At 56.7% G+C, this 24,200-nt stretch overlaps 1 protein-coding gene across 2 annotated transcripts in view; it reads left to right on the forward strand.

Moving 5' to 3' along the window:
• MAD1L1 (mitotic arrest deficient 1 like 1) overlaps positions 1-10,077 on the forward strand; it is a 368,629-nt gene extending 358,552 nt beyond the window's left edge. For both annotated transcript variants that reach the window (XM_069486644.1, XM_069486645.1), the window contains exon 19: positions 9,671-10,077. In XM_069486644.1, coding sequence (XP_069342745.1) covers positions 9,671-9,832 — 162 coding nt within the window. In that variant the 3' untranslated portion in view covers positions 9,833-10,077. The remainder of the gene's footprint in view (positions 1-9,670) is intronic.
• Positions 10,078-24,200: the final 14,123 nt, after the last annotated feature.

Raw genomic sequence — 24,200 nt, forward strand, 5'->3', positions numbered from 1 at the left:
CTGTTCTGTGTTTCCCTTTCTCTGCCTCTCTCAGATGGATTGAATACTTTTCACAAATCCATGCATCTCTTTTTGACTTAGCTATATTTCTTCATCTTGTTATTTAGCAGGTTATTTCAGGATTTATAGTATAGATCTTTAACGTGACTCAGTTAACCTCAACCAATTCAACACTACCTATGTACGGTGCAGAAACTGACCGTCACATACCTCAGTTTTCTCCTGGCTGCCTTAGCCCTCTTCTTGCATGTTTCATTTGCACACATATTACAAACCCCATGATACATTGTTCTTTTTTTTTCTTTTTTTTTTTTTTATTTCATCTTATTGTTATGGGGGATACAGAATTGCAGGTTACATATGTTGTCCATGTACCGCCTTTCCCCCCCCCCATGATACATTGTTATTATTTCTGTTTAAATAGTTATCTTTTTCAACAGGATTTAAGTAATACTTTAAAATGTTTTGTGTATCTGCCTTTGTGTGGCAGCTCCCACGTCCTCATTCACCCATTCAGCAAGGGAGTGAGGGTGACAGAGTTCGCTGTCACTTCATTCTCTCTGTGCCAGGCCACATTTCAGTCCTCGTGGTCCTCTGTCTAAATTTCCTGAACGTTTCCTGCATGAGGTAGCTGATGAGAAAGTTGTTATGCTCTTGCACATGGAAAGAAGGCTTTATTTTTTCAGAGAGATGTTCACTGGGTATAGAATTCTAGGTTGACTGTTTTTCTTCCCGTACTTTAGAGATGTTATTTCACTGTCTTCTCACTTTCATTGTTTCCAGTGAGAAGTCTGCTGTCCTCCTCGGCTTTGTTCCTCTGTGTGTAAGGTTTCTTTTCCTCTGACCGCTTTTAAGATTTTATCTTTATTACTGATTTTGAACAATTTGATTATATGTACTTTGATGTAGTTTTCTTCTTCTTTTTTCTTTTTTTTTTTATTTTTGTGCTTGGGGTTCATTGAACTCCGTAGCTCTCTCAGTTTATACTTTTCTTCACCTCTTAAAAATCGGGGGCCATTATTTGTTCAAATATATATTTTTTGTGTTCCCCCATATTGGTTATCTGTCACTGCATAACAAGTTACCCCAAAGTTCAGTGGCTCAGTTTCTGAGGGTTGGGAATTCAAGTGTGAGTTAGCTGGGCTCTCTGCTCAGGGTCTCACACAGGCTCTGCTGTCTCTGCTGGGGAAGGGTCCGCGTCCAGGCCGGCACGTGGGTGTCTGCGGGATTCACTCCTCACGGGCGGGTGGATGACAGCGCCGGTTCCTCAGTGGCTGTTGGCCGGAAGTCACTGTCAGTTCCTTGCGGCTTGCTTGTTGGACCTCTGAGAACCGGGGGGAACCGCGGGAGAGGGGACAGGAGTCACAGCCCATTGTGATGTGGTCTCAAAAGCGACAGCACTTCCCTTCTGCCACAAGTCACGTTGCAGGCAGGGCTGACATGGGCCGTGCCTGGCGGATTGTCGGAGCTACTGCAGAAATGCCTCCCTGTCTCGGCCTTCCCTGCGGGTGCCCCCGGTACATGGGTGGGGTCCACACTAAGCCACCCACAGCCCCTAGTGTGCTTTTCTTCTTGCTTCCTTCCTTTCTTTCTTTTTTGGGGGCGGAGGGGGGCTTTTCTTTCTTTTTCCTCTCTCTGTTTCATTTTGGGTGGTTTCTGTTGCTCACTAGTCTCTTTTCCGTGATGTCTGATCTGCCGTGGATCCCACCCACTATGCTTTTCGTCTCCTAAGTTGCTGTTTTTGCTTTTGGAAGGTCAGTTTGGCTCTTTCGGGTATCTTTATATCTCTCCTTAACTTTTTGGGCACATGGAACAAAGTTATAACAACGTAATGTCATCTGCTAACCCTGCATCAGGAGCTCTGGGTCGGTCTCCACTGAGGGTGCCTGACACCGTGTGCGTCACTGTGCTGGGTGCTGCGTGTCCTGTGTCCCGTGTCCCTGTGAGTGTCCTTGAGCTCTGTCTGGGGATGCAGGTAGGTTACTTGGAAACAGTTTGGTCCTTTCCGGTCTTGGTCTAAGATTTGGGGGACATATGGGGGTGCCATGTGGCCTGGAGCTCTCTGCCCCCTCATGAGGTGAGACCCTTCCTGGCTGCCCACCTGGGGCTTCGTGGGACCTTGCGGCGTCGGCTTTCCACTGTGGCTGGGGGTGGGCACTGTTTGCAGCCCTGTGTGAGCTTCAAATGCTGGTTTTCTGTGGGGTTTTTCTCTCTGACCTTTTGGTTTTGCCCTGGTCTCAGGTAGCTGCCTCACACTCACACGCTGGCCGGTCCCCCGTCCTGTACCCTCTGGCCACCTCCATCACCCCCACACGGCTCTGTCCCCTCAGGGAGCCTCCCAGGCTCTGCCTGGCCGTTCCCTGCACCGGGGCCCCAAGGGTCTCTCAGGGGTAAAGTGGGGCCCCCAGGGCTCCCCCACCTGCCCATGTCTCTTGGGGCCACCGCCCTTGTTCCCTCGAGTCCAGCAACTCAGCAGCTGTCACTTTGTGTAGCTCATCTCACTTTTGGGCTGTCCCTACGACTCCACAGCAGCCTCCAAGGCAGGAAAACAGGCCTTGTCCCCATTTTACATTGAAGAGACTTCGGCGCAGAGAGGCTGAGGGATGTGCCAGGGAGGCCGGGTATGACACTCAGGTCCCCTGCATCTCCACCCACCCCCCCCCACGCCCGCAGCGGCCGCACCGCGCTCCTTGGAAGATCTCCCAGCCGCGGCGTGCGTGGTCTGGAGGGGTGAGGGGTGTGCAGGCTCGAGTTCTCACTCACCTCTGGCACAGGAAGGGACAGTGCTGTCCAGCCCGTTGATGGCTGAGGGAGCAGCCGGGCCATGGCCCACCCGGCAGGCAGAGTGAGGAGGCGCCAAGCTGAGCCCAAGTCCTCCCTGCCCTGACCTCAGCTGTGCTCCCGGCTCCAGCCACCCCCGGGCCCTCCCCTCTCTGCTCCTGCCCCTGCTCCCAAGGCTCCCCGTGGCCTCTGTGGCCCTCGTGTCCACCTGTGGTGGACGAGACTTGCTAGAAGTGACCGCTCAGGCCACCCCCGCCCCCTCCGCTCCCCTCCCTCTGGAGGCTGCAGGAGCAGCTGCAGCGGCTCTAAAGTGGAACGCGTGTGAGGGGGAGCTGTATAAATAGAATAATAATAATAATAATTGTTGGTTTGAGATTTTTCTGCGACTGCTAGGGTGCCTGGCCTCACCCTCCCCGCCAATCACTCTTGAGGGAACAGGTCACCCAGCCGGGGATGCGTCCCAGTGGCGCTGGTGTAATTAGAGTGCGCGGCATTTAGATGCTTTTCCTCGGCACAATTAGGCAGTGCTAATCGGTGGAGCTATTTTCCCCGATGGACGCGGTCTTTGCCAGCTTCCGTTCCTGCAGCTTCGTGCCGGGGGTTTATTCTCGGCGTGTCCACGATGTCCTGACCCAATTGCGGCCACGTCCCTCTGTGCTTTCGCTCATTTGACAGTGTCTAGCTAGGCCTCCTTCGGGTCTGGCTGTCACTACTCCCCAGGGGACACCGGTGAGATGGGCATGAGCCCAGGGTCGTGGGCAGAGCCATCCAGGGCGTGGCGGGAGAGCCTCGCCTACCTGGGCCTCGGGCCAGCAGCTGGGCTGCGCGTAGCAGGCTGGTCACAGGCAGCAGAGCCCACGGCGAAAGGGGGAGTCGGGCACGCTAGGAGCGCACGTCCTCTTGCCAGCGTGGAGGAGGAACTCGCTCAGCTGAGGTGCCCACAGAGCCATCGGTGTGCACAGCACGGTGGCCACACAGCGCCTGGGACTGCGCAGAGCCTGAGTTTGGAATACAGTCGTCGGCCTTTGAGCCACCAGCTGCAGGGTGTGTCACCGCATCCTGGCCTCACCAGCTGTGGACGGTGGCGGCACCGACAGTCCCCACGATGTGCGTGGCAGTGTGCAGAGCACCGGCTCAGCCCTCCACCTGCCTGACCTTTGGGATAAAGACTGTGCCACCGAGGTCATGAAGGCAAGCAGCAGCCACGCTGGGACTGGTGCTGACTTCTGACCCCAGGCGACCCCGTCAGGATGAAGGCGCGTGTCACCCCCATTTCTCTCACTGCTCGGCCCTGATGGAGTGGCCCAGGGCATCCTTGCTCTCACGGCAACCTGCGGTGTCCAGACCTGTGTGCGCACGGGAACCCGCACTGGGCTGTTGCCCCGTGTGCTCAGGAGGGTGACACGGCCCACATGCCCATCAACAGTGCTGGGTCAGCGTCTGCCTCCACGTGTGGCACCGTGCCACAGCCACGTGAGAGTGCTCTCAGGGGACTTGTGAAGGGTGCACGGACACTAGACTATTTTTGAACTTCTTGTGAGTTTATGGTTATTTCAAAATAAAATGTTGAAGAAAGAACGGAACGGTCAGGCCCAACTAAAGGTCACAGCCGCCACTCAGTGTGACCATGTTGGCTCGGCTGGGCCGTGTGCTTGCCTTTCCAGGGCGGACGGGGTCAGTCTCTGCAAAACACAGACCCCAGATGACGGGCAGTGGTCACTCACTAGGAGGCCTCCCTGGAGCCAGGCGGGCTGCAGGGTCAGGGTGGCCAGGTGTCACCAGGCCGCTGGACGGAAGGGGACAGCTCAGGGGCTGGGGGTCCAGGCTTCCTGGAGGCCCCTGAGGCTGCACGCTCTGTCCCAGAGGCGGGGAGGTGGGGGCCGGTGCCCCGCTGAGCCTAGCCCAGGTGATGACACTGTGGAGACCCCCCACGCAGGCCCCTGGCCCATTCGGGCCTCATGTCAGCTCTGGGCCTCAGCTGCAGCCTTGCTTGCCGCCCTGGCATCCTCTCAAGGCCTCCTTGGGCCTCCATCAGGGATGGAGGAGCAGGGCAGGGGGACCCCCCCAGTCTAGAACCTTCTCTCCAGGGAGGCCAACACCAACCCCCCAGCTGTTCCCTCCCACTTCCCGGGTATGTCTCATCCCATCAACTCAGCACAGCCCTGCCGGGTGAGGGGCCATGGAGCTCCCCATGCCTGTGTTCTCTGTCTGACCTCTGACCTCTGCCACCACAAGGCCACCGTCTGTGAAGTTGGCTATGGTCCTGTCCAAGTCCTTTCTCCCTGAGATGTTACAGTTGCTCTGGAGCCATCTCAGGGGAGGTCCCTCGCTCCTGTCGGCCCACTCCCTGCACCAGTCACCACTCGGCTCCCCTCCCGCCGGAGCCCTTGTCCCCTGTGCCTCATCTGGCCTCCTCCATCAGCAGGCTCTGCTGCCTCCGGGTCTCTCTGCTCATAAGTCACGATCACAGATGGGGCTGCGCCATATCCTAACCCCTCCTGCAGGCCAGACTGGCCACTCAGAGGTCACCTGCTGCCACCTCTCATGGAGCTGGACACTCCTATGACCCTTCACCCCAGGCTGCAGAGCACCCCAGTGACGTTGATGGGGCTCACTGGTCACCAAGGCTCTGAGCTCCGTGAAGTTGGGCCCAGGTGCTTCTCTGGCCACATCCACAGCTTGCCCGGCCCACCTGCCCCTCTCACTGGCTCCTGCACTTGTCACAGACACGTGGGCGGCGTCCTCGGCTAACGTGTTGAATTGTGCTGCAAACTGGTGGCGGGCGTGTGAGCCGCCACACGGGAAGACAGGCACAACCCGTCATGGCTGTACCACGGGCTGCAACTGTCAGCCAGAAGGATGAGATACGCATGTCACCATCGTCCTGTTTGCCCCCCACGCACTCGTCTGAGGGCCTGGCGTGCTGAGCACATGGCAGGGCGGGGTCCCGTGGCCTCTCTCCTGTGGCCGGGTCAGCGAGCATGGCAGGAAGCCACTGTCCACCTTTGTGCTGGCTCCACTTGCCAGATGGCGTCTGTGCCAGCCTGGTGTGACACTGTGGACAGGAGGAGGCAGACTCCTCCATGCTAGTTCTGCTGGACAGACAAAGCTGTGTCCCACCCTGTCCCTGTGATTCACTCCAGCCTGCCCTGCTGTGCCCCTTGACCCCTGGGTGCCCATGTGTCTGACCCCAGCACCAGCCCCATGACAGCCTCAAGCCAGCTCCTGCATGGCCACCTGCCAGTGCCCCCTCTGCCTGCTGGCCCGGCTCCTGCTCTGACTCACACCTGGTGTCCACAGTGCCACCAGCAGATGCCAGCTGCAATGCTGGTGTGGCAGTCCAAGTGCAGGACACTTCAGCGAGCCTGCAGAGGGGCCCTCCGCCAGTGGCGTGTCCTGCAGGGGAGCACTCGCAGGCCCGACAGGAGACCGCAGGGCGCTGTGGCAAGATGCCCCAAGACTCTGCGGCCAAGCCTTGACTGTGCCCTGGGCCTTGGCCAGTCGGCGAGGACCAGGTATCTACATGTCCCACAGCAGGGAATGCGTGCGTCTGCCTGTCTCAGAGCTGTCCAACTCTTGCAGATATAATTTAGTTATAATTTTTTGCTAATTACAAATACGTAGCAGAGTAAAAACATCTGGAAAATGGCAAGGACCGTAATGAACCCCTTCGTCTTGGCACTCGGAGCTAATCACTGTGAACGCCACGATGTGTCTTCTCAGGGCCGTTTGCTCGCTGTGTGTGTGCGTGTGGGGCGCAGCGAGCGCTCGGCGCGTGGCGCAGGAGCTTGGGGTTTCAGTTCTGACCCACATGGCTGCGCCGCCCTCCCTCATCAGCCTGTGAGCGCATGAAAGTGCCTGGAACGCGGCGAAGTCTCGGCTTGAGAAACCCAGATACTCTTTTGAAGTTGGAGACACTTTGATTTCCTCGCAGCCTCATCAAGGCAGAAAATCCCCTTCACTCAGCGGTGAGAGGAGGTGTCTGTACACAGCCCCGTTCCCACGGTGCGGAGGCATGGCCACCCGTCCTCACGAGGGCAAAGCCTGCCTCCCAGCCTGCGGGTTGTGGTGGGAGAGTCTCCGTGGGGACCCTGGGGGACTCCGGGGTCTGACAGAAGACCATCCCCCCTGCAGCAGGATGGGGATGAGGCAGCAGCAGCTTGTGTCACAGTAGAGACCATGGGACGGGCCACAGGGCAGCCCTAGGTCTTGTGGACCAGGCTGAAATGGGTGTGGGCTCTCCCCAGCCACAGATCACCCCGCATGTGGCATTTCCCTGGGCCCTGTGCTCTCACGTGCCTGACTCCTTTAGTCCTCTCAGCTACCCCAGTGTGTGGCCAGGGCTTAGGTTTGTCACTGTGCCTGGGATCACAGCTTCTGGGTGGCCGAGCCAAGGTGAGATGCTAGGTCTAGCAGACTCCAAAGCCCCGGATATCGGGCAGCTGTGCCACCAGGAGAGGGCTGGGGCAGGCGGCATTGCAGTCTGTGGACAGACTGTCACCCGGAGGTCTGTCATGGGCATGCATGCTGGGGCGAGGTGGCTGACGCAGGGAATACTGGGCACTCCGTGGGGCCTGGCCCCCCGCTGACGGGCACCCACACTGTCCTCCTCCATCTGAGCCCTTCATTACGGCAGGTGCTCGAGGCGCAGCATGTACCGCGCTGCCCCAGCCCTGGAATCGGCCGCTTCTGCAGGCATCAGTGGGGACACTTTTATTATTAACAGCATGGCCACGCTACCACCATCTCACGTAACCAGCACTAAAATAACTCCCCAGTGTCTTGGCAGAGTGTTGCTCACATTTCCGGAACGCTTGATATCATCGATCATTTCAGTTTTGCTCACCCGAGTCTGGATTCGGGTTCCATACATTGAAGTGGGTTTAATCTCTAGGTTCCTTCTCCATCCCGATTCTTCATTTGAGGAATCTTCTATAACGCCCTGGGCAGCAGGTGACCCTGCTCTGGACAGGAAGCCCTTAGTGCCCTCAGCTGCACCCTCACCTGCCCTGCCCTGCAACCCGGGGGAGGGGAGGGCGGAGGGAAGGGCTCCCATCTCTGCCCTGGGGGATCCGTCTACCCCGCCTGTCTCCTCCCTTGTCCCCCTGTGCCGAGGAAGCTCCTGGGCTGCCTGTTGTAGGTGCCCCTAGGACACCGCTGGCAGGGGTGACCAGCACTCTGTGACCCCTTGGCTCCAAGCTACACAGAGGGGGTCTTGCGCTGTTCCCTGTTGGAGTGACGACAGCGGCAGAGCCGGGATGGGAGGTCAGGTCACGCACCACTGCTCGAAGCACCCCAGCAAGCCTGCGTGCGGCCGAGCTCTAGCTGCTCTGTGGTCACACGCTGTGGCAGCCAGACCCCGGCCTCCAGTGCTGGGCCGGCCTTCCGGACACACTGCCCTGCCTTCTGGGGGACGCAGATCCCAGGCCAGGCCAGGCAGGGTCCGGGCCAGAGCGCAGCAGCTGCCAGCCGACAGGCCACAAGCGTCTTCATTGAGGTTGAGTGTCTGGGCACCCCCAGGGCACCTGCCAGCCACACCGCGGCTTGCGTGCCCCAGACCAGACAGGTGGCAGCTCGGCCGCCCAGACGCTGGGAGGAGAGGGAGCCGAGACAGCGCAGGCGGCCCCATAAATACTGATAGCCACGGCCAACATGTCTTCCTGGGCAATTTGCGTTTTAAAAAATTGCGCTCTGATTTTAAGTGAACAGCCCTAATTACAGTGATTTACAAGGCACCTGGGGACCGGGCGGTATTTGAACGTGGCAGAGGTTGATCAGCACGCGTAGTTCATTCAGCCAGTTCTGATAGGCCTTGGTGGCTGCCGAGGTGGGTCTAGTGGGGATGTGGCCCCTTCCGATGCCAAAGGGGACAGTCAGGGGAGAGCAGGGCTCAGAGCCCTGGGGTGGGTGCAGAGGGTAGACTCGTTGGGGCCCTGCAGGACAGGCAGGGCTTGTCGGTGGGGCTGGCGTGGTGCACACACCTGGATCTTCCTTCCTTCGGGGTGTGTAGCAAGAGCAGCACCCCACCCCACCCTCGACCTGGAGGGCGTGGCCCTGGGGAGGGGCCTCGTTCCCCCAGAACCGCCAGGGGCCAGCCCAGGAGGTGCTGCTGGAGCTGTGGTGGGCGGCGAGGCCGCTGGGGGCGAGTTGTGTTGGTGCGAGGCTTTGCCCATCCAGCGAGAGCAGCAGTCGAGGTGTGGATGAGGGAGGGTCCTGTCTGTTCCACATAAAAAATGACCCAGCCCCCAAAGCCTGCCAGTGCCCGGGAGGGGCCGGGAAGCCAGGGGCCCAGAGAGCACCGCCCACGAGGCCACTGCTGCCGTGGCGGGCCCTCCTGGGCATGGCAGACCCGGGTCGGGGGAGGGAGAGCCTTTTCTCCCCACCCTGCTCCCGCCCAGCCCGCGCCTCGGCCTGGCTCCCGCTTGCTCCCAACAGCTGCAGAATCGGCCCCTCTGACATTTAGGGGAAAACTCAGAATCAAGAGCATAAGGCAGAAGTGGAAGGATTTTCTTAGTAAAAGGTCAGAGTGGTTTCTCTTGTTTTTGTTTAAAAATGGTTTGTGTTGAACTATGACAAGGCCGAACGTGCTAACCAGGAGTGGGGGCAGGGGAAGCGCAGCGAGAAAACGGAGGAAGACGCTCGAACAAACAGATGAGGCTGCTCGGGGCACCAGGCCAGGGCAGCGGGGAGGGCACAAACGAAGGGGAGCCCAGACAGCTGCCTGCAGCTGCGTGGGCACCCCACACGGGTCCCTCTTGCCTGGGGTGCAGTCAGCAGTAGGTGGGGGTCCCCTGGCTCCTCCCTGCGGCTGGAGGGGCTGCCTGGCCAGGGAGGGGAGAGACCTGCCAGGCCACCCAGCACTGACCACCGTCCTGTCCTTCCCCCACAGGCCACAGGACCCTCGGGCTCCAAGATGCAGCTGCTGGAGACGGAGTTCTCGCGCACCGTGGGCCCGCTCATCGAGCTGCACCTGCTGCGCCAGGACAGCATCCCGGCCTTCCTCAGCTCCCTCACCCTCGAGCTCTTCAGCCGCCAGACTGCCGTAGCCTAGGCGGCAGCGCAGGAGCCCCTCTGCCCGGCCTGTCCCTGCCCCCTGCCTGGGTGCGCGTCCGCCCCTAGCAGCATCATGACATGGTGGCCGTCACAGCCCCATACCTGACTGCGTGGACACTGTCTCAGCCTTGAGGCTGCTGAGCTCAGCCTGCACCGCCCCCCGAGGCGGCCCTGCCCCCCGCCCGCCCACGCGCTCTAACCCCGTCCATCTGGAGCCTTGGGGTGGGCCTGCAGCCGCCAGGCAGTTCCTCACCGTATGAAATAAAGTTTCCTTCCCCAGACACCCTCCCGGCCGTGTGTGTCCAAGGCCCCAAGCCAGTGGCTCCCTGCTCCACGCCCTGCCAGGCCCAGCCCCCACCGCTTGCCACCCGTGTCCCCTGAGCACCAGGGACGGCCACCTCTCAGGTCCCAGCCCAGAGGTGTGTGGGGAGAAAGAGCCGTTGCCTGGTCCCCCAACCCTGGCAGGGTGGAGCTGCTCAGAGACTCGGTGTTGGGATGCTGGCGGGATAGGAAGCCAGAGCCAGGCTGGGAAGGAGGGGTTCAGTGGGCTGAGAGCACAGCTCTGGGCCAGACCCAAGGCCTGGTCCCAGCTCTGTCACCGACTGCTCTGCGGTGACCCTCAGAGCCCAGGCAGCCTCCTTACCGAGAGGCTGAAGCCATCTCCTGCACGCACTGCACACCGCAGGCTCTCCCTGGCCTCAGGCTCCCACTTCTGCGGCCGCAGGCTCTGGCTCGAGGCCTGGCCCGGGCTGCTCCTCGGCTCCAGGCCTTTCCGGTGGGGGGGGTGGGGCCTGGGCAGAGGTTCCTGTGGGGCCAGGGTTCTGGGGGCACAGGGATGGGGGTGCTCCACAGATGAGAGCTGCAACTTGACGGAGGGGCCAAGTGAGGGGCCGGGCCTGGCTGACAGCACCTAAGCTAGTGCCCCGGGGCCCTGGGGGGCTTTGAGGGAGCCTGCAGACGTGGTGGTCCTGCCCCGCGCAGTCGGCAGATGGGTGGCCTGGGCTTCGAGGCCAGGAGAGCACGTGGTCCCCATGCACGGCCGGCTCAGTGCCCCAGGCCCTTCACCAGCCGCGGGGAGCATGGGCCAGACTCAGCCACCCTCACGCCTCCGTCCTGGTGCCCACACTGTTGGCCATTGACGCACCGGGAGCTGCTCTCCAGGCGCAGCCGAGGGGCACAGCCACGGGAACGGGCCTCACCCAGCCGGCCCTGCACACCTGCCGTCACAGAGGACCCAGTGCTGGGGTGGGAACAGGGGACCCTGCCTCTCCCACCCCCTCAGAGCCCGGGAACCTGGGACAGTGTGTCCCAGACGTGGCCCCGGAGTGCTGGAGGGACCAGAAGCCAAAGCCACCTCTGCCACCTCCAGCCAGACTCCTGACCTGGGCCGCGGCCTCTGGCTCCACCTCCCGGCCCAGCACCTCCACAAAAACCCAACGCCCTCCGCATGGACGCCGACTCCAGGCCTCAGACGGGAAAGTCGAGGTCCCCCTCCAGGTCTCGAGCTGTAAAGTTGGGATTCACCTTCAAGTGGGCCCCCTGGAGAGTGTGGGGGGACACCACCGGACTCCCAGCCCGGACACGCCCTCCACACATCGGGCCTCAGCCTTGGCTTCTGCTGCTGGACACGAAGGCTTTGAGGAGGGTCTGTGAACCTGAGGGTCGGGGCCTGCTGGGTGTGTCCCTTGCGGACCACGTGGATGCAGAGCAAGGTGAAACCTGCCACCAGAGCCCCGCGCCCGTGTGGCCCCACCACTTCCCTGGTGGTGCTGCGTCCCCACCTCCCAGGTGAGCACACTAGGCTCTGGCGGCCCTCGCTCCGCACACCCCTGGGGGCATCCCAGGTCCCCTGTGCCTGCATCCCCCGCCCAAAGCTCCGTCCCATTACTGTTCCCACCCCTCACAGGTGGGGGCCTTGCCATCAGCACGGTGACAGGGACAGCACAGCAGCCACCCTCCTTGCAGGACTCTCCGCCTGAGCCACGTGGAATCCAGCCCTGTCCCCGCAGCAGCCACGCCCCCAGTTGGGGTGTTTCTGGCAGACGTCAGAGTGGAGTCATTCAGACAATTATTAAGCACCTGCGGTGTACTAGCTCTGCTTCCAGTGCCGGGATACACTGGAACAATAAAGAGTCCTGTTCCCTGTCCCGCGCCACCTGGCACCTGGCACCTCCCATGGGGGTTTGGGGTCCTGTTGGCCCATCTCTGTGCTCGGCCCTGCTCTCTCCACTCAGAAACCCCAAACCCACCGTTTGCAGGAGGAAAGGCCTCCACAGGTGTCTGTGGGCCCCGGGCTGCGCCGTGGGGGGCCAGCCTGTCCCTCCCACTGCCCCCACTCCCCTCAGATCACCGGGTGAGGCCAGTGCAGGCCCAGCGCGGGTGAGGCTATGTCTGCCTGGACCGGGCCTGTGTGTGCCCAGCAGCAATGCCATGTCCAGGAAGAGCCTGGCACGGAACCACTGGCCCGTGGAAATGGACTTTGAGGCTGTGTGTGCGCATGTATGTGCATGTGTGCACGTGTGTGTGTGTGAGTGCGTGTCTGTGTGCACGTCTCTCATTCTGGGGAATCCATCAGGCCCGGGAGGGGCAGAGGTGCGGGCTGCGCTGAGGCTCAGAGCCCCAGGGTGGCCTTGGCGCAGTGAGGAGGCTAAAGCAGGAGGGTGGGTGCCTGGCCCAGGGACACCAGCATCCTGTGTTTTGGGTGAGGTCAGACCACACTGCCCCTGGGGCCCCAGGACTCCTCAGGCCTCACTGGAGCTGGCTCGGCTGCTGGCAAGTGGCCGGCCCATGGCCACAGGCCAGAACTCATGGCTGTGACCGGACCCAGCCACCAGCCCCGCCCCCACTCGCCCTCTGGCTCCGAGCCCTGGGGCCACAAGGCAGGTCACCACAGTCCCTCACTTGGTGCCAACTCCTTGAGAGGTGCCCTCTTACAGGTGGGGAGATGGAGGCTCAGAGACCTGGCCGAGGTCACACAAGAGGGACACAGGCTGCCCTGAGCTTCCCCACAGGGAGCAGGGGCGGATGCCTGCGGGTCGGCCTGCGCCCTTCTCGCACCCGTACCTCTCAGAGCAGCTTGGGGGCCTGGGCTGCCAACAGCCCCACCCCAGTCACCAGCCACAAACAAGTCCCCGTCCCCAAGCACGGCCCCACGTCAGCCTCCAAACGTGGCTCTCATTCCTGCCTGTTTCCCCTTCCTCCCTCCACAGCCGGGGGTCTCTGAGGCCCCTTCCTGTGGGAGAGCCGGGGCCGGCCCCTCCGCTGCTGGGCTCCCCCAGGCCCTGCACCAGCCCCCAACCCCGGCCAGTGCCGACAGAGGCACCCGCTGCGGGTGGCAGGTGGCTCCGCTCCTTCTGGGGCTTTCCTTCCCTGGGAAGAGGCAGGGAGGGGCGGAAGCTGCCATCCCACCTCCAAGGGACATGTCTGGGCAGGCCGCGGAGAGCAAAGGTCCCCAGAACACGTCTCCCTCTCGGCGGATTTAATACGCCTGCAGCTCGAGTTTGTCAAATCCTCTCCACGCGCCTGCCAGGTGGGGGTGAAATGAAACAGCGCGTGGGGAGCGGGGGAGCCAGGCCCCGCCCGTCCCCGCAGCCCGGTTCCGGCATGTCCCCCGCTTCCGCCAGCACCTCGGTGGGCGCCCGGCGCTAAATAGTTCTTAAGCCGCTAATGACTAATTTTAGGGGATTAGTGCCGCAGCGATAAACTGTAATTGCCAGGATGTAACAGGATTTGGTGGGCTCCGGGGCTCCCTCCAGCTCCCGGCCGGGGGGGGACAGTGCTGCCTGCCGGGGCCTCCAGGGGACCCAGCTCCCCAGCCCAGCACAGGCGCAGACGTGCTGTGTTTGCTACTGTCGCGTTCCTTTCCGCATGTGCCTGGTGCGGGTTCTTCTGGGGACGCATAAATTCCTGGGTTTTCCCCGGCTCCTCTCGCCTTGGAGTGTGGTCCCCGCACGCAGCGGCCTGGGAGCTGCCTAGAGAGGCCCGTGTGCTGGTCCCGCCCTGCGCATCACAGCTGGCCACTGACGAGACCCCCAGGCTTCAGCTCTTGCCCGATTGAAACATCCCAGTTACAAAGCTCTTCCCACCTGTGAGCTCATCCCCATCCCATAATGATCCTGCAAGTCAGGTCTTGCTGGGGGAGGCTGGGGTTCAGGGAAGGGGGGGCTCACCTGCAGCCACAGCAACTCTGTCAGGCCTGGACCCAAACCCGCTCAGCGGCCCTTCCCAGCCCGGCTTCCGCGCCCAGCTTGGCCGCATCCCTCATCTTAGTGCCGCCAGGACGCCAGGCGCAAGCGAGGGCCTGGACCTTTCCCCAGGACCACGGTGGAGGCAGGACTCAGAGCTCCAGGGGCTTTGACCGTACATGAGAGAGCATGTGTGCATGTGTGTACATGCACATGTGTGTGTGTACTGCTTTGCCTTGCCTGTGTGCATACATGACCCATGTGTGTGTGCATGCAGGATGTGCACATGCATGTGTACCTGTGTGACTTTTGTGTGCACATGAGCATGTGTGTTGCTTATGCATGTGTGCCTTACGATTGTGGGAATTCATGTGTACATATGTGTGTCCATGAATGGCCATGTGTACATGCATGACTATATACCCCTATGTGCATCCCTGCTTGCACCACGGGGACAGGTGACTTCACCAGAATGCTTACATTTCCACTTCAGGCCCAGAGAGGTCTAGGGCCTTGCCCCAAGTCACACAGCGACAGAGGACCAACGAGGGGTCCACAGCCTGGTCAGACATCAGCCGGCCTGCCCTGCCTGTCTGGTTGTGTTCACGTTTTCTTTCCTTTAACTGCACAATTCTCATGGATTTCTAACAACAAACAAAATAAAACAATATAGGAGAAACGTAGAGTAAAAAGACAAAGTTCCTCTTTGGCCGCATCCCGACGTTCCTGTGGGTGGACATGCCAAACTCGCGGCTTTGTGTCACTGTGGCGTGCGTGGTTTTAAAATAACTGCGTGTCGCTCCACAGCTTAGTTTTTCTCACTTAACGGGATGTCTTGGAAATTTTCCATAAAAGCATCTACTGATCTGTCTCACTAGATTTGTTGTTGTTGTTGTTTCCTAAACACGCAAGAATTTTTATTGGAAACGATGACATACAGAGACACCAGATTCTCATTTTAAAGTAAAATTGATAGCATTTCTCAGAACTCCCCTCGTTCCACAACCGCACCTTTTCAAGAATGAGCAGCAGGAGCTTTTGTTTGTTTGTTGATAGTGTTTCATATTTCTGAGGACTGGGCTCCGTGGCTGCCCTGAACATGAGGGTCCCATTCCCGCCTCGGGGCCCTGCACGGGTCCTTCCCCACCCTGGCGTCCCCCCACACTCGGCTGGCCGGTCCTCCGTGATGAGGTCAAGTGTGCCCCCGAAACTCGTGCTAAACCCTAACCCCAGGACCTCACACCGGGCTGCATTCGGAGACAGGGTCTTTAAAGAAATGATCACAGTAGCATGAGGTCATGAGGGTGGCCCCAGTCCCATGTGACTGTGTCCTTATGAGAAGAGTTCAGGACAGAGACACGCACAGAGGGACGACCCCGTGAGGACACAGGGGGAAGACGCTGTCTGCAAGCCACGCCCTGCTGCACCTGGAGCTCGGACTTGAGCCTCCGGCTGTGCGAGATGACACGCCAGGCCTGCGGGCGCGTTCCGGTGGCCCAGGCCAGCTCACGCCCCACACGCCTGCCTTCCCCGGGGCTCCTCCCCCCGCACCTGAGCCGGCTTCATTCTTCCTTACGGCATTTTTCACTACTTGGCATTTTAACGCATAATTTATTTGTAATATACGTGTATTGCATCGTACACGATACCCAGCAATATATTTTAATCAGCTTAGAGCGTCTTCTCACCCATAGAATAGGGATATCATGCGAACCGCATTCATAACTTTAACTTTTTAGTACACACATTAAAAAGTAATCAGAAATTAGTGAAATTCATTTTAATATATTTTATTTAAACCACTATATCCAAAACTTTCATCATTTCAACGTGCAATCCATGGGAAAATTTGGTGCGACATGTCACCATCTTATTTCGGTCCTGAGTTTGGGAGATCCAGTGCGTATTTTCCACTTCCCGCCATCTCAGTGTGGACCGGCCACATCGCAAGGGCTCGGTGGCACTGGGGTGTCAGCGTGAGGTGGGGGGGCCTTGCCGTGTCCACTGCAGAGCTCTGAGCACCTGTGGGTACCGGCTCCCACAGGGCGTACGCTCGCTGGTGAATCACGCTGCGTGGTAACGGGTGACAGGTGTCTCCGCGGGTCCCCCTGTTGACAAGGAAACAGGAGCCAGAGAGAAGCAGCTGCCCTAGAGGCCAGCAGGGCTTCGTGGGGGCCATGACAGAGCCAGGCCCGGCTCCCTCCTGGGTGGAGGGACCTCAGGGCAGCCGTAAGCCGCGCCCACCGTGGACCGTCCCCCCGCCCCGGGGGACCTCCTCGCACGCCAGGAGGCCTTGGTTCGAGGCCGGCTCAGCCCGACATGCAAGGTGGTCTCGGCGAGTCCGCCCCCTCCATGGGCCCCAGTCTCCGCGGGATGTGCTAGGCAGTGAGGTGGGGGACACCCCAGGCCAGGGCGTGTGGCCTCTTCAGGGTAACGCTCTAATTAGCTCAGTTACCAACAGCCTGGTGCTTTTTTCTCTTTCTCTTTTTTAAATTTAAAATGGAAATTAAATTTTGCACCAGGTTTACAGGCTGTTAACAGAATTCACTAATCAAACCCCAACACCACGTCCTTGAAAACGAGAATTAAAAAAGGTCTACATTTGCATATTCATGTTTTTAATAGGGTTCAGAAGGTATATTTGCTGCTGATGAAGGATTAATTAAGTCTATTTGCATTGGTGGAGCATCTTAACCCCTTCTGGGCCGGCCAGAGACTGGCAGGAGCCTGAGGCCCGGAGTGGCTGAAGGCAGCTGGGGCAGGGGCCAGGGACCGCTCGGCCGCCCGTCCTGGGGCCGCCCTGAGAGCCGGAGCCCCTGAGAGCCCGGGGTGCCCGGTGGCCACGGCGTGGGGGGCCCAGAGCAGCAGCAGGGCTGGCGGCACTCACAGTCGCTCCAGGCAGCCCTGGGACAGGAGGTAGCTATGGTGGATTTTAAAAAACAAACATATGCTAGGATTTTTTTTCCTCTGTAACACTCACAGTCATTGTAAACTATTTAGGGAATGTGGGGAAGTCTCGAGAGGAAAATGAAAATCACTTAGACCCCCCCACTCAGAGGTAATCACTGCACACTCCGGGGGTCGTGTCGTCCCAGAGTGTGTGCACGCACGTGTGTGTGTGTGTGTGTGTGTGTGTTCAGTGCATCCCGTGAGCACGTCGCGTGCACATACATGCATGTGTTCATGCAGCTCTTAGATGTGTCTCCAAGCAGGGTCTTAACTGCAAGGAGAGGACAGGCCACGCGTCCTCTCCTTGCAGGTCCCCTCCCAGCGTGGCCGGGGAACCTGTCACATTTTACATGGACATTAGGTGCAAGGACTAGTGTGGCATCTCCCGAATCTGGGAAGACAGGTGTCGTCACAGTCCTCAGAGCTCACCACCAGCTGCATACATGTACAGCTGTACATACACACATGTACTGGTAGACATGGGACATATGCACCTAGACTGTATGTACACGTATGCACATCGAGTTGTAGACATGGCATACCTACACATAGTGTAATATAGACAATACGTGTACACATAATTATGTACACTACATACATACACATAGCGTTGAATATACACACATACGCATAGGGCTATAGATGTAATGTATACGCATGTGCCTATACATGCAACATATTTACTGTTAAATAAAATTACGGGGTCCCTTGTTCCGGGCTGGGCTCCTGCACTGGGCCCAACAGACCAGACCAGGACGAAGTCACGCGTGCCTGGTGCCACGGGATCAAACTGAACCTAGAAATGGGACAGTTTTGCAAAAGCAACCAGTCATCAGGCCCCGTCCCCCTGAGCCAACAGGATGAGGACGTCCCCTGTGCTCCAACCCTCTCAGGAAGGGGACCTTGAAACTTCAGCCTTTTCTGCCTCTAAAGCCACCAACCTCCTCTGCTCAGCCTCTTGCTTCACAGATGGGACGTTGCCCGATTTGTGAGTCACTAGTAACAGCCAATGAAGTCATTAAACTCAGCGTGTTGAAATTTTATTTAACAATACACATAGAAGTATATATGTACACAATAGATATACACATATATTTACGTATGTATGTAGGGATATATGTACTCTATATATCTAAACACATACATAGAGAAGTGTATGAATAGATGCATACACACATAGGTAATATACCTATATATTGTGTATACTTATTTATATAGATAACATATGCACGTTTATGACGCACAAACGATTTTTGCAGGGAACTGGGCTAACACCCACGTGCTGTTTTGTGTTATTTGTTTTCACTAAAACTTGGAATTCAAGCGTCTTTCCATCACAGCTCCTCAGAGTGTGGCTTCAACGGTGCAGTGTTCGCCTGTGCCTCCCCCGACACCTCTGCCGGAAGCTACAGCTTTTCCCTTCATTGTGGTGATCTCTCGGCGATTGCCAGGGAAGCAGGGAGAGGATGCTGTGGGGCTCCTGGCACTTTAGCCCAGTTTCCCTCCCAGGTGCCCCCCTCCCAGGTGCGCTGCCCAGGTGTGCTGCCCAGGTGCGCTGCCCAGGTGTGCTGCCCAGGTGCGCTGCCCAGGTGTGCTGCCCAGGTGTGCTGCCCAGGTGTGCCCCTCCCAGGTGTGCTGCCCAGGTGTGCCCCTCCCAGGTGCGCTGCCCAGGTGTGCCCCTCCCAGGTGTGCTGCCCAGGTGTGCCCCTCCCAGGTGTGCTGCCCAGGTGTGCCCCTCCCAGGTGTGCTACCCAGGTGCACCCCACATCCTCGTAGATGCAGAGCAGAGCAAAGCAGCTACATGATGGCATTGGTGAGGGGCAGGACCCGAGCACAGGAGGAAGGTGGAGTTTGCAGTGTGAAGAGCCAAGTGTCACAAGGGTGTCCTATGTTCTCATACTGATGCAGAATAAACGGGTTCAGTGGTGTCCCAGCGAAGCTGGGGCATCTCAGTGCCCACTAGATGTGGGCCAGGAGCAGCCCCAGCCTGCGGCAGGGCTCACGCCCACCTCCCACCCGCAGTCCTGGCTCCACGCCAGCCAGGCAAGGAGCACCTGATACGGTCAGCAAATGTGGCGCCTTCGGAGAAGCCGGGAATGTGCCCGCAGGACCAAGACGCCGAATGAAACATTAATCATTATTCTTGGGAGAGGAAATGTTTCTATCAGACAATGTGTTGTTCATGTGCCTGGGATATGAAATGCTACACGTCTGTTCTTAATTAATTATGTCATGTCATGTGTGATGTGGAACCCGGTGAGTGTCACGGGGCGTGAGGAGCCACCACCTCCCCTTCCCGACCGCGTCACAGCTGGAATTCCTGTCTGTGGACCCCCTGCTGCCCCCCACACCCAGAACTGCCATTACTCCACGTTCCGTGTTTATGACCCTCTAGTTTTTCCACACTTGCCAAACTCATGTAGCACGCAACAGCAGCTCACGGATCCGTCCGACCTGCTCTGGAGTCGCTACCTGTAACCCTGTACAACTTAACTTTCCCGCTCGATGTTCTGTTTCCAAGATTCACCCGTAGTGTTCGTGCAGGTCGTATTTCATTCGTTGTAAAATTCCATTGTATGAATACACCGGAAATGTTCTTATCCATTCATCCGTCACGCGGACATTTGGGCTGCTCCCAGGGGTTGGTACTAAAACAGTGTGCTGTGACATCCCAGTGTATCTCCTTGGGCTCCTGTGCCCACATTTCTTTAGGATTTCTTACCTAGGAGTAGAATTGTGGGGTCGCAGCGCCTGCCAATGTCCAGCTTTACAAGATAAAGCCCGATGATTTTCCCACGTGCGGAGACAGCGTCCGTTTCCACCACCGAGGAGCAAGACCCTGCGGACAGGTGTCAACACCAACGCATCGTCGGGACCGACGCTCCAGGCTTTGCGGACCCAGAGGTGCAAGATGGGAACTCGGACGTGTATTTCCTTGAACACCACAGAAGCTGAGTGTCTATCGTGTGTTTTCCCGCCACCGCGTGCCCTGTGTCGGGAAGTGTCGTTCCCGTCTGTCACCCGCTGTCTGTGGCTCGGGGGCCTCCGCCTCACGGATGCTTTCCGAGGTCCCCGTATCCTCTGATACGGCTCCTTCCTGGCGCATGCGTGGAAAATGTCTCCTCCCACTTCGTGACTTGCATTTTTACCCTCTTCTGTTATTTTCTGATAAACAAAGTTCTCAGTGTTGGCGAAGTTAAATTTATCAATCTTTTCTTTTCCGGCCAGCGCTGCTTGCGTCTTGTTTAAGCAAGCCTTCCCCACGCGGCGAGGACACGACAGCATCGCCTGCACTATCTCCTCCAAGTGACTGTTATTTATGATGTGAGACAGAAATTCAATTTCATTTTTTCCACATGAATAACAAATTGTCTCAGAAGCATTTATTAAATAGCCTCCTCCTTCCTGAGTGGTCTCCACCACCTGCGCCGTCATAAATCAGGTTTCCATGTACGAGTGGATCCGCTTCTGGGCTTGTGTTTTTCTTCCTCGGTCACGATGTCTGTCCCAGTGTCCCTGCCAGACAGTCTTAATTACTGAGCTCCACACGCAGAGGGGTGTAGGTCTCCCCCAGGCGGCGGGCAGGGCCTGGAAGCCATGAGGGGGCCGCTAGGTTCTTGCAATGTTGTGTGTTTTTTAAAAAGAGAACACGCCAAGTGTCTCACTTTTATGGTTTGTAGGACATAAAAGTCTTCTGGGCAAAAAGTTCCAATCCACTCCTGTTTTCCTAAGAGTTCTTATCATGTAAATGTTAATTGAAGTATAACAAATACGAACGAAGGTTTGCAATCTCGAGGGCACAGTGTAGCAAGTTTTCCAGTTTTTCAGCACCCAACACGAAACTTTATCAGAACCTTGGAAACCACCATGCCCCTGGCAGCCATGACCCCACTAGGAGTAACCTCTCACCCTGGAGTGTTTTGCCTGTTGTGAACTTTATAGAAATGAAATCATTCTATAAATGTGGCATGGGCAAGGTGGCTCATACCTGTAATCCCAGCACTCTGGGAGGCTGAGCTGGGAGGATCACTTGAGGCCAGGAGTTCAAGACCAACCTGGGCAATATATCAAGACCCCATCTGTACAAGAAATTTTTTAAAAATTAGCCGGGAATGGTGGTGCACACCTGTAGTCCCAGCTACCTGGGAGGCTGAAGCAGGAGGATCACTTGAGCCCAGGAATTCGAGGCTGCAGTAAGCTGTGAGGACACCACTGCACTCCAGCCTGGGTGACAGAGCAAGACCTTATCTTTAAAAAAATTTTTTTTTTTAATTTTTAAAAAGATGGAAAGAAAGCTCTACAGGTACTCTAGAACTGAGGAGTGTGAGGACGGACTTAAGAGAGGTTCAGACCTCCCTGGAGAGTATGGTTGCAGCCATTGCAGGATGGAAAGGGTTTCTGGTTTCCGAGCAAGACCTGGCGCACGGTCACCAGAAACGCAGGCACAGCCCTCGGGGGTGCAGGCAAGCTGACACTGGTAGCTGGCCTGCAGAGGGAGTCAGGCAGAGAGAAGTACTCAGAGGCACTGCCGGAGTGAGGCCGTGCACACGTGGAGTCTGCACTGGGAGGCTGCAGGAGATACAGAAGAGCCGTGGATAATGGGGGCACAGGGGCAGGGACTCAGATGCAGAGGGGACAGGGCAAGTGTCATGCAGGTTTTGATGGAACTTGGAGCTGGAGAGGCCCCCCCGCCCCAGTGTAGTAACCTAGCGCACATGTGCGTGTGATGTGGGCCAGCATAGGAGATGCAGGTGCAGGGCTGGCTCCTGAGGTCCCGTGACGTGCCTGTGTTTGGGGCTGAGAAGGGGGCGTGGACTGATGAGGCAGCTCTGGGTGGCTGCGTGGAGAAATGTGAATGGTCAGCTCAATAGATGACCACCGTCAGGCCTCCTGGTGGGTGTGCACGCTCATGGGGGTGAGGAATCAGCAGGGAGCAGTGACCGGACCACTGCTGCTCAGGTTGCAATCTGGGAAAAAACATGTGGCCGCCACACACTGGAGAAAGCTGAATCCTGTGTCACCAAGCACCAGAGAGCCGTGGGGGAAATGCTCTCCAGGACACTCGTGAATGAGCCACCAGAATCAAATCCCCTCTTCCTGCAGTGTCTCTCCAGTGCCAAGACTAACATTCTGCCAGCTGCAAGGAAAACCAAGAGCCAATTTCACAGGCATTGATGGTGAACTTGGTGCTGAGAAGTAATACATGAATTATTAGACTACACAGTATATATGTTTTCATCCTTTTGATTTTAATATGTTTATATGTTTGCACTTAATTTAATCTCTTGTAAACAGAAGATAATTGGTTCTTACAATTTCATCAGTCTGACAATCTCTGTTTTTTAACTGGCATGTTTAGACCATTTACATGTAATACAATCATCGACATGATTGGTTAAAATTAACCATTTTGTTAGCTCTCGATTTATTCTGTCTAGTTATTTTCCCTTTTTTCCACTTTACTGTCTGCTTTTGGATCAATTTAGTATTTCCTAATCTATTTTGTCTACACTTTTGGCTATAAATATTTTTTTAATTTTTAATGGTTGCTCAAAAGTATACTTTCAATTTTTTATTCCCATATTTTGTGCTATTGCTAAATTTTACTTTTACATATACTATAAACCTACAATACCTTGCTACTATATTTGCTTTAGAAAGTCATTTTTCTTTTAGAGTGATTAAAAAATGAGAAAAACGTCTTATTTATCTTTATTTTAATCATTTCCAGAGATCATTTATTTGTGTAGATCTACACTTATGTCTGGTATCATATTCCTTTTCCCCAAATAACTTTCTGTAACTTTTCTTATAATGCAGGTCTGCTGCTAACGAATTCTCTCGGCTTTTGACTGAGGCCATTAGTGTAAACGATTGGATTATTCTAGCCAAGCGTTGAGCTGGGTATGGGTTTTGTTTTGCTATGGGCAAACACTGGCTTCAAATTCCTCTAGTATTACCTTCTGCTCTAGTGTGGGGGTTGTGTTTTTGGAAAGTTTTCCTCCACGTTCCTGCCCTACCGTCTGCCTTCAGACTTCTCATGTGACTGGTCTCCCTTTACACCTGTCCCTCTCCCAGTGTCAGGCTCTTGTTTGCTGGTTGGTACCTGCTAGCCAGGGGAGGGCCAGGACCTAGATCTTGGAGAAGCACCTGCTCCTCCACCACCTGCAGGATCTTCTAACGGTCCGAGCCCAGGGCGTGCTGCCCTCTCCTACAAGTAGAGGGCGTTTTATCTTCTCTTTTTCCCATCTACTTGTGCCCTGGGAACACGGGACTTCCCAAGTGGCTTAGGGCTTTTGTTTTTATAAAGGAAGTTCTGGATGGGACTTCTTGTCTTTCCTGAAGCAGCTGCCACCCTACTCCTCCAGGTCCACGCCAACCTGGGAGGCTTTTCCTGGTCTCTGGCCCTGCCCCAGCCTTCCTCGAGTGCTCATGTTGTAGGTCCATGGAGAAGGGTCCGTGCCTGTGTGCAAACCGCCCTATTGCTCAGCTTCCGGTGATCCCACAGTTCATGCTATTATGGCTCCTGCTTGGCTTTTAGCAACTTGTTAAAATGTTTAGGTGAATTATTACCTACCTGTCTTGCCTAGCTGTGCAGCACTCAGCGTGCTCTGTCACAGGTGGGCTAGTGCCCACATCCATGTGTCCTTGGAAGAGCCCACCCTGCCTGGGATATCTGGCCTCTTGGCTATTTTAGGTCCTCATGCTCTAGTGTGTTTAAGAACAGCTGTGCCTTTGTAGATTATTCATTCCTTCTTGTTGGGATGAGAGCAACACTTTCTTCAGTATTCTATAAACCTGGACAGCCTGACTTTATTCTTTATTCTTTTTTTTTTTTTTTTTTTTTTTTTGAGACAGAGTCTCACTCTGTTGCCCGGGCTAGAGTGCCGTGGCATCAGCCTAGCTCACAGCAACCTCAAACTCCTGGGCTCAAGTGATCCTCCTGCCTCAGCCTCCCGAGTAGCTGGGACTACAGGCATGTGCCACCATGCCCAGCTAATTTTTCTATATATATGTTTAGCTGTCCATATAATTTCTTTCTATTTTTAGTAGAGACGGGGGTCTCACTCTTGCTCAGGCTGGTCTCGAACTCCTGAGCTCAAACAATCCACCTGCCTCGGCCTCCCAGAGTGCTAGGATTACAGGCATGAGCCACTGCGCCTGGCCTCTGACTTTATTCTTGATTGATTTTTGAATCTTAAACAACCTGCATTCCTGGAATCGATCCGTCTT

The sequence above is a fragment of the Eulemur rufifrons genome, chromosome 14 (genome assembly GCF_041146395.1).
Source record: "Eulemur rufifrons isolate Redbay chromosome 14, OSU_ERuf_1, whole genome shotgun sequence".
NCBI classification, from domain to species: domain Eukaryota; kingdom Metazoa; phylum Chordata; class Mammalia; order Primates; family Lemuridae; genus Eulemur; species Eulemur rufifrons.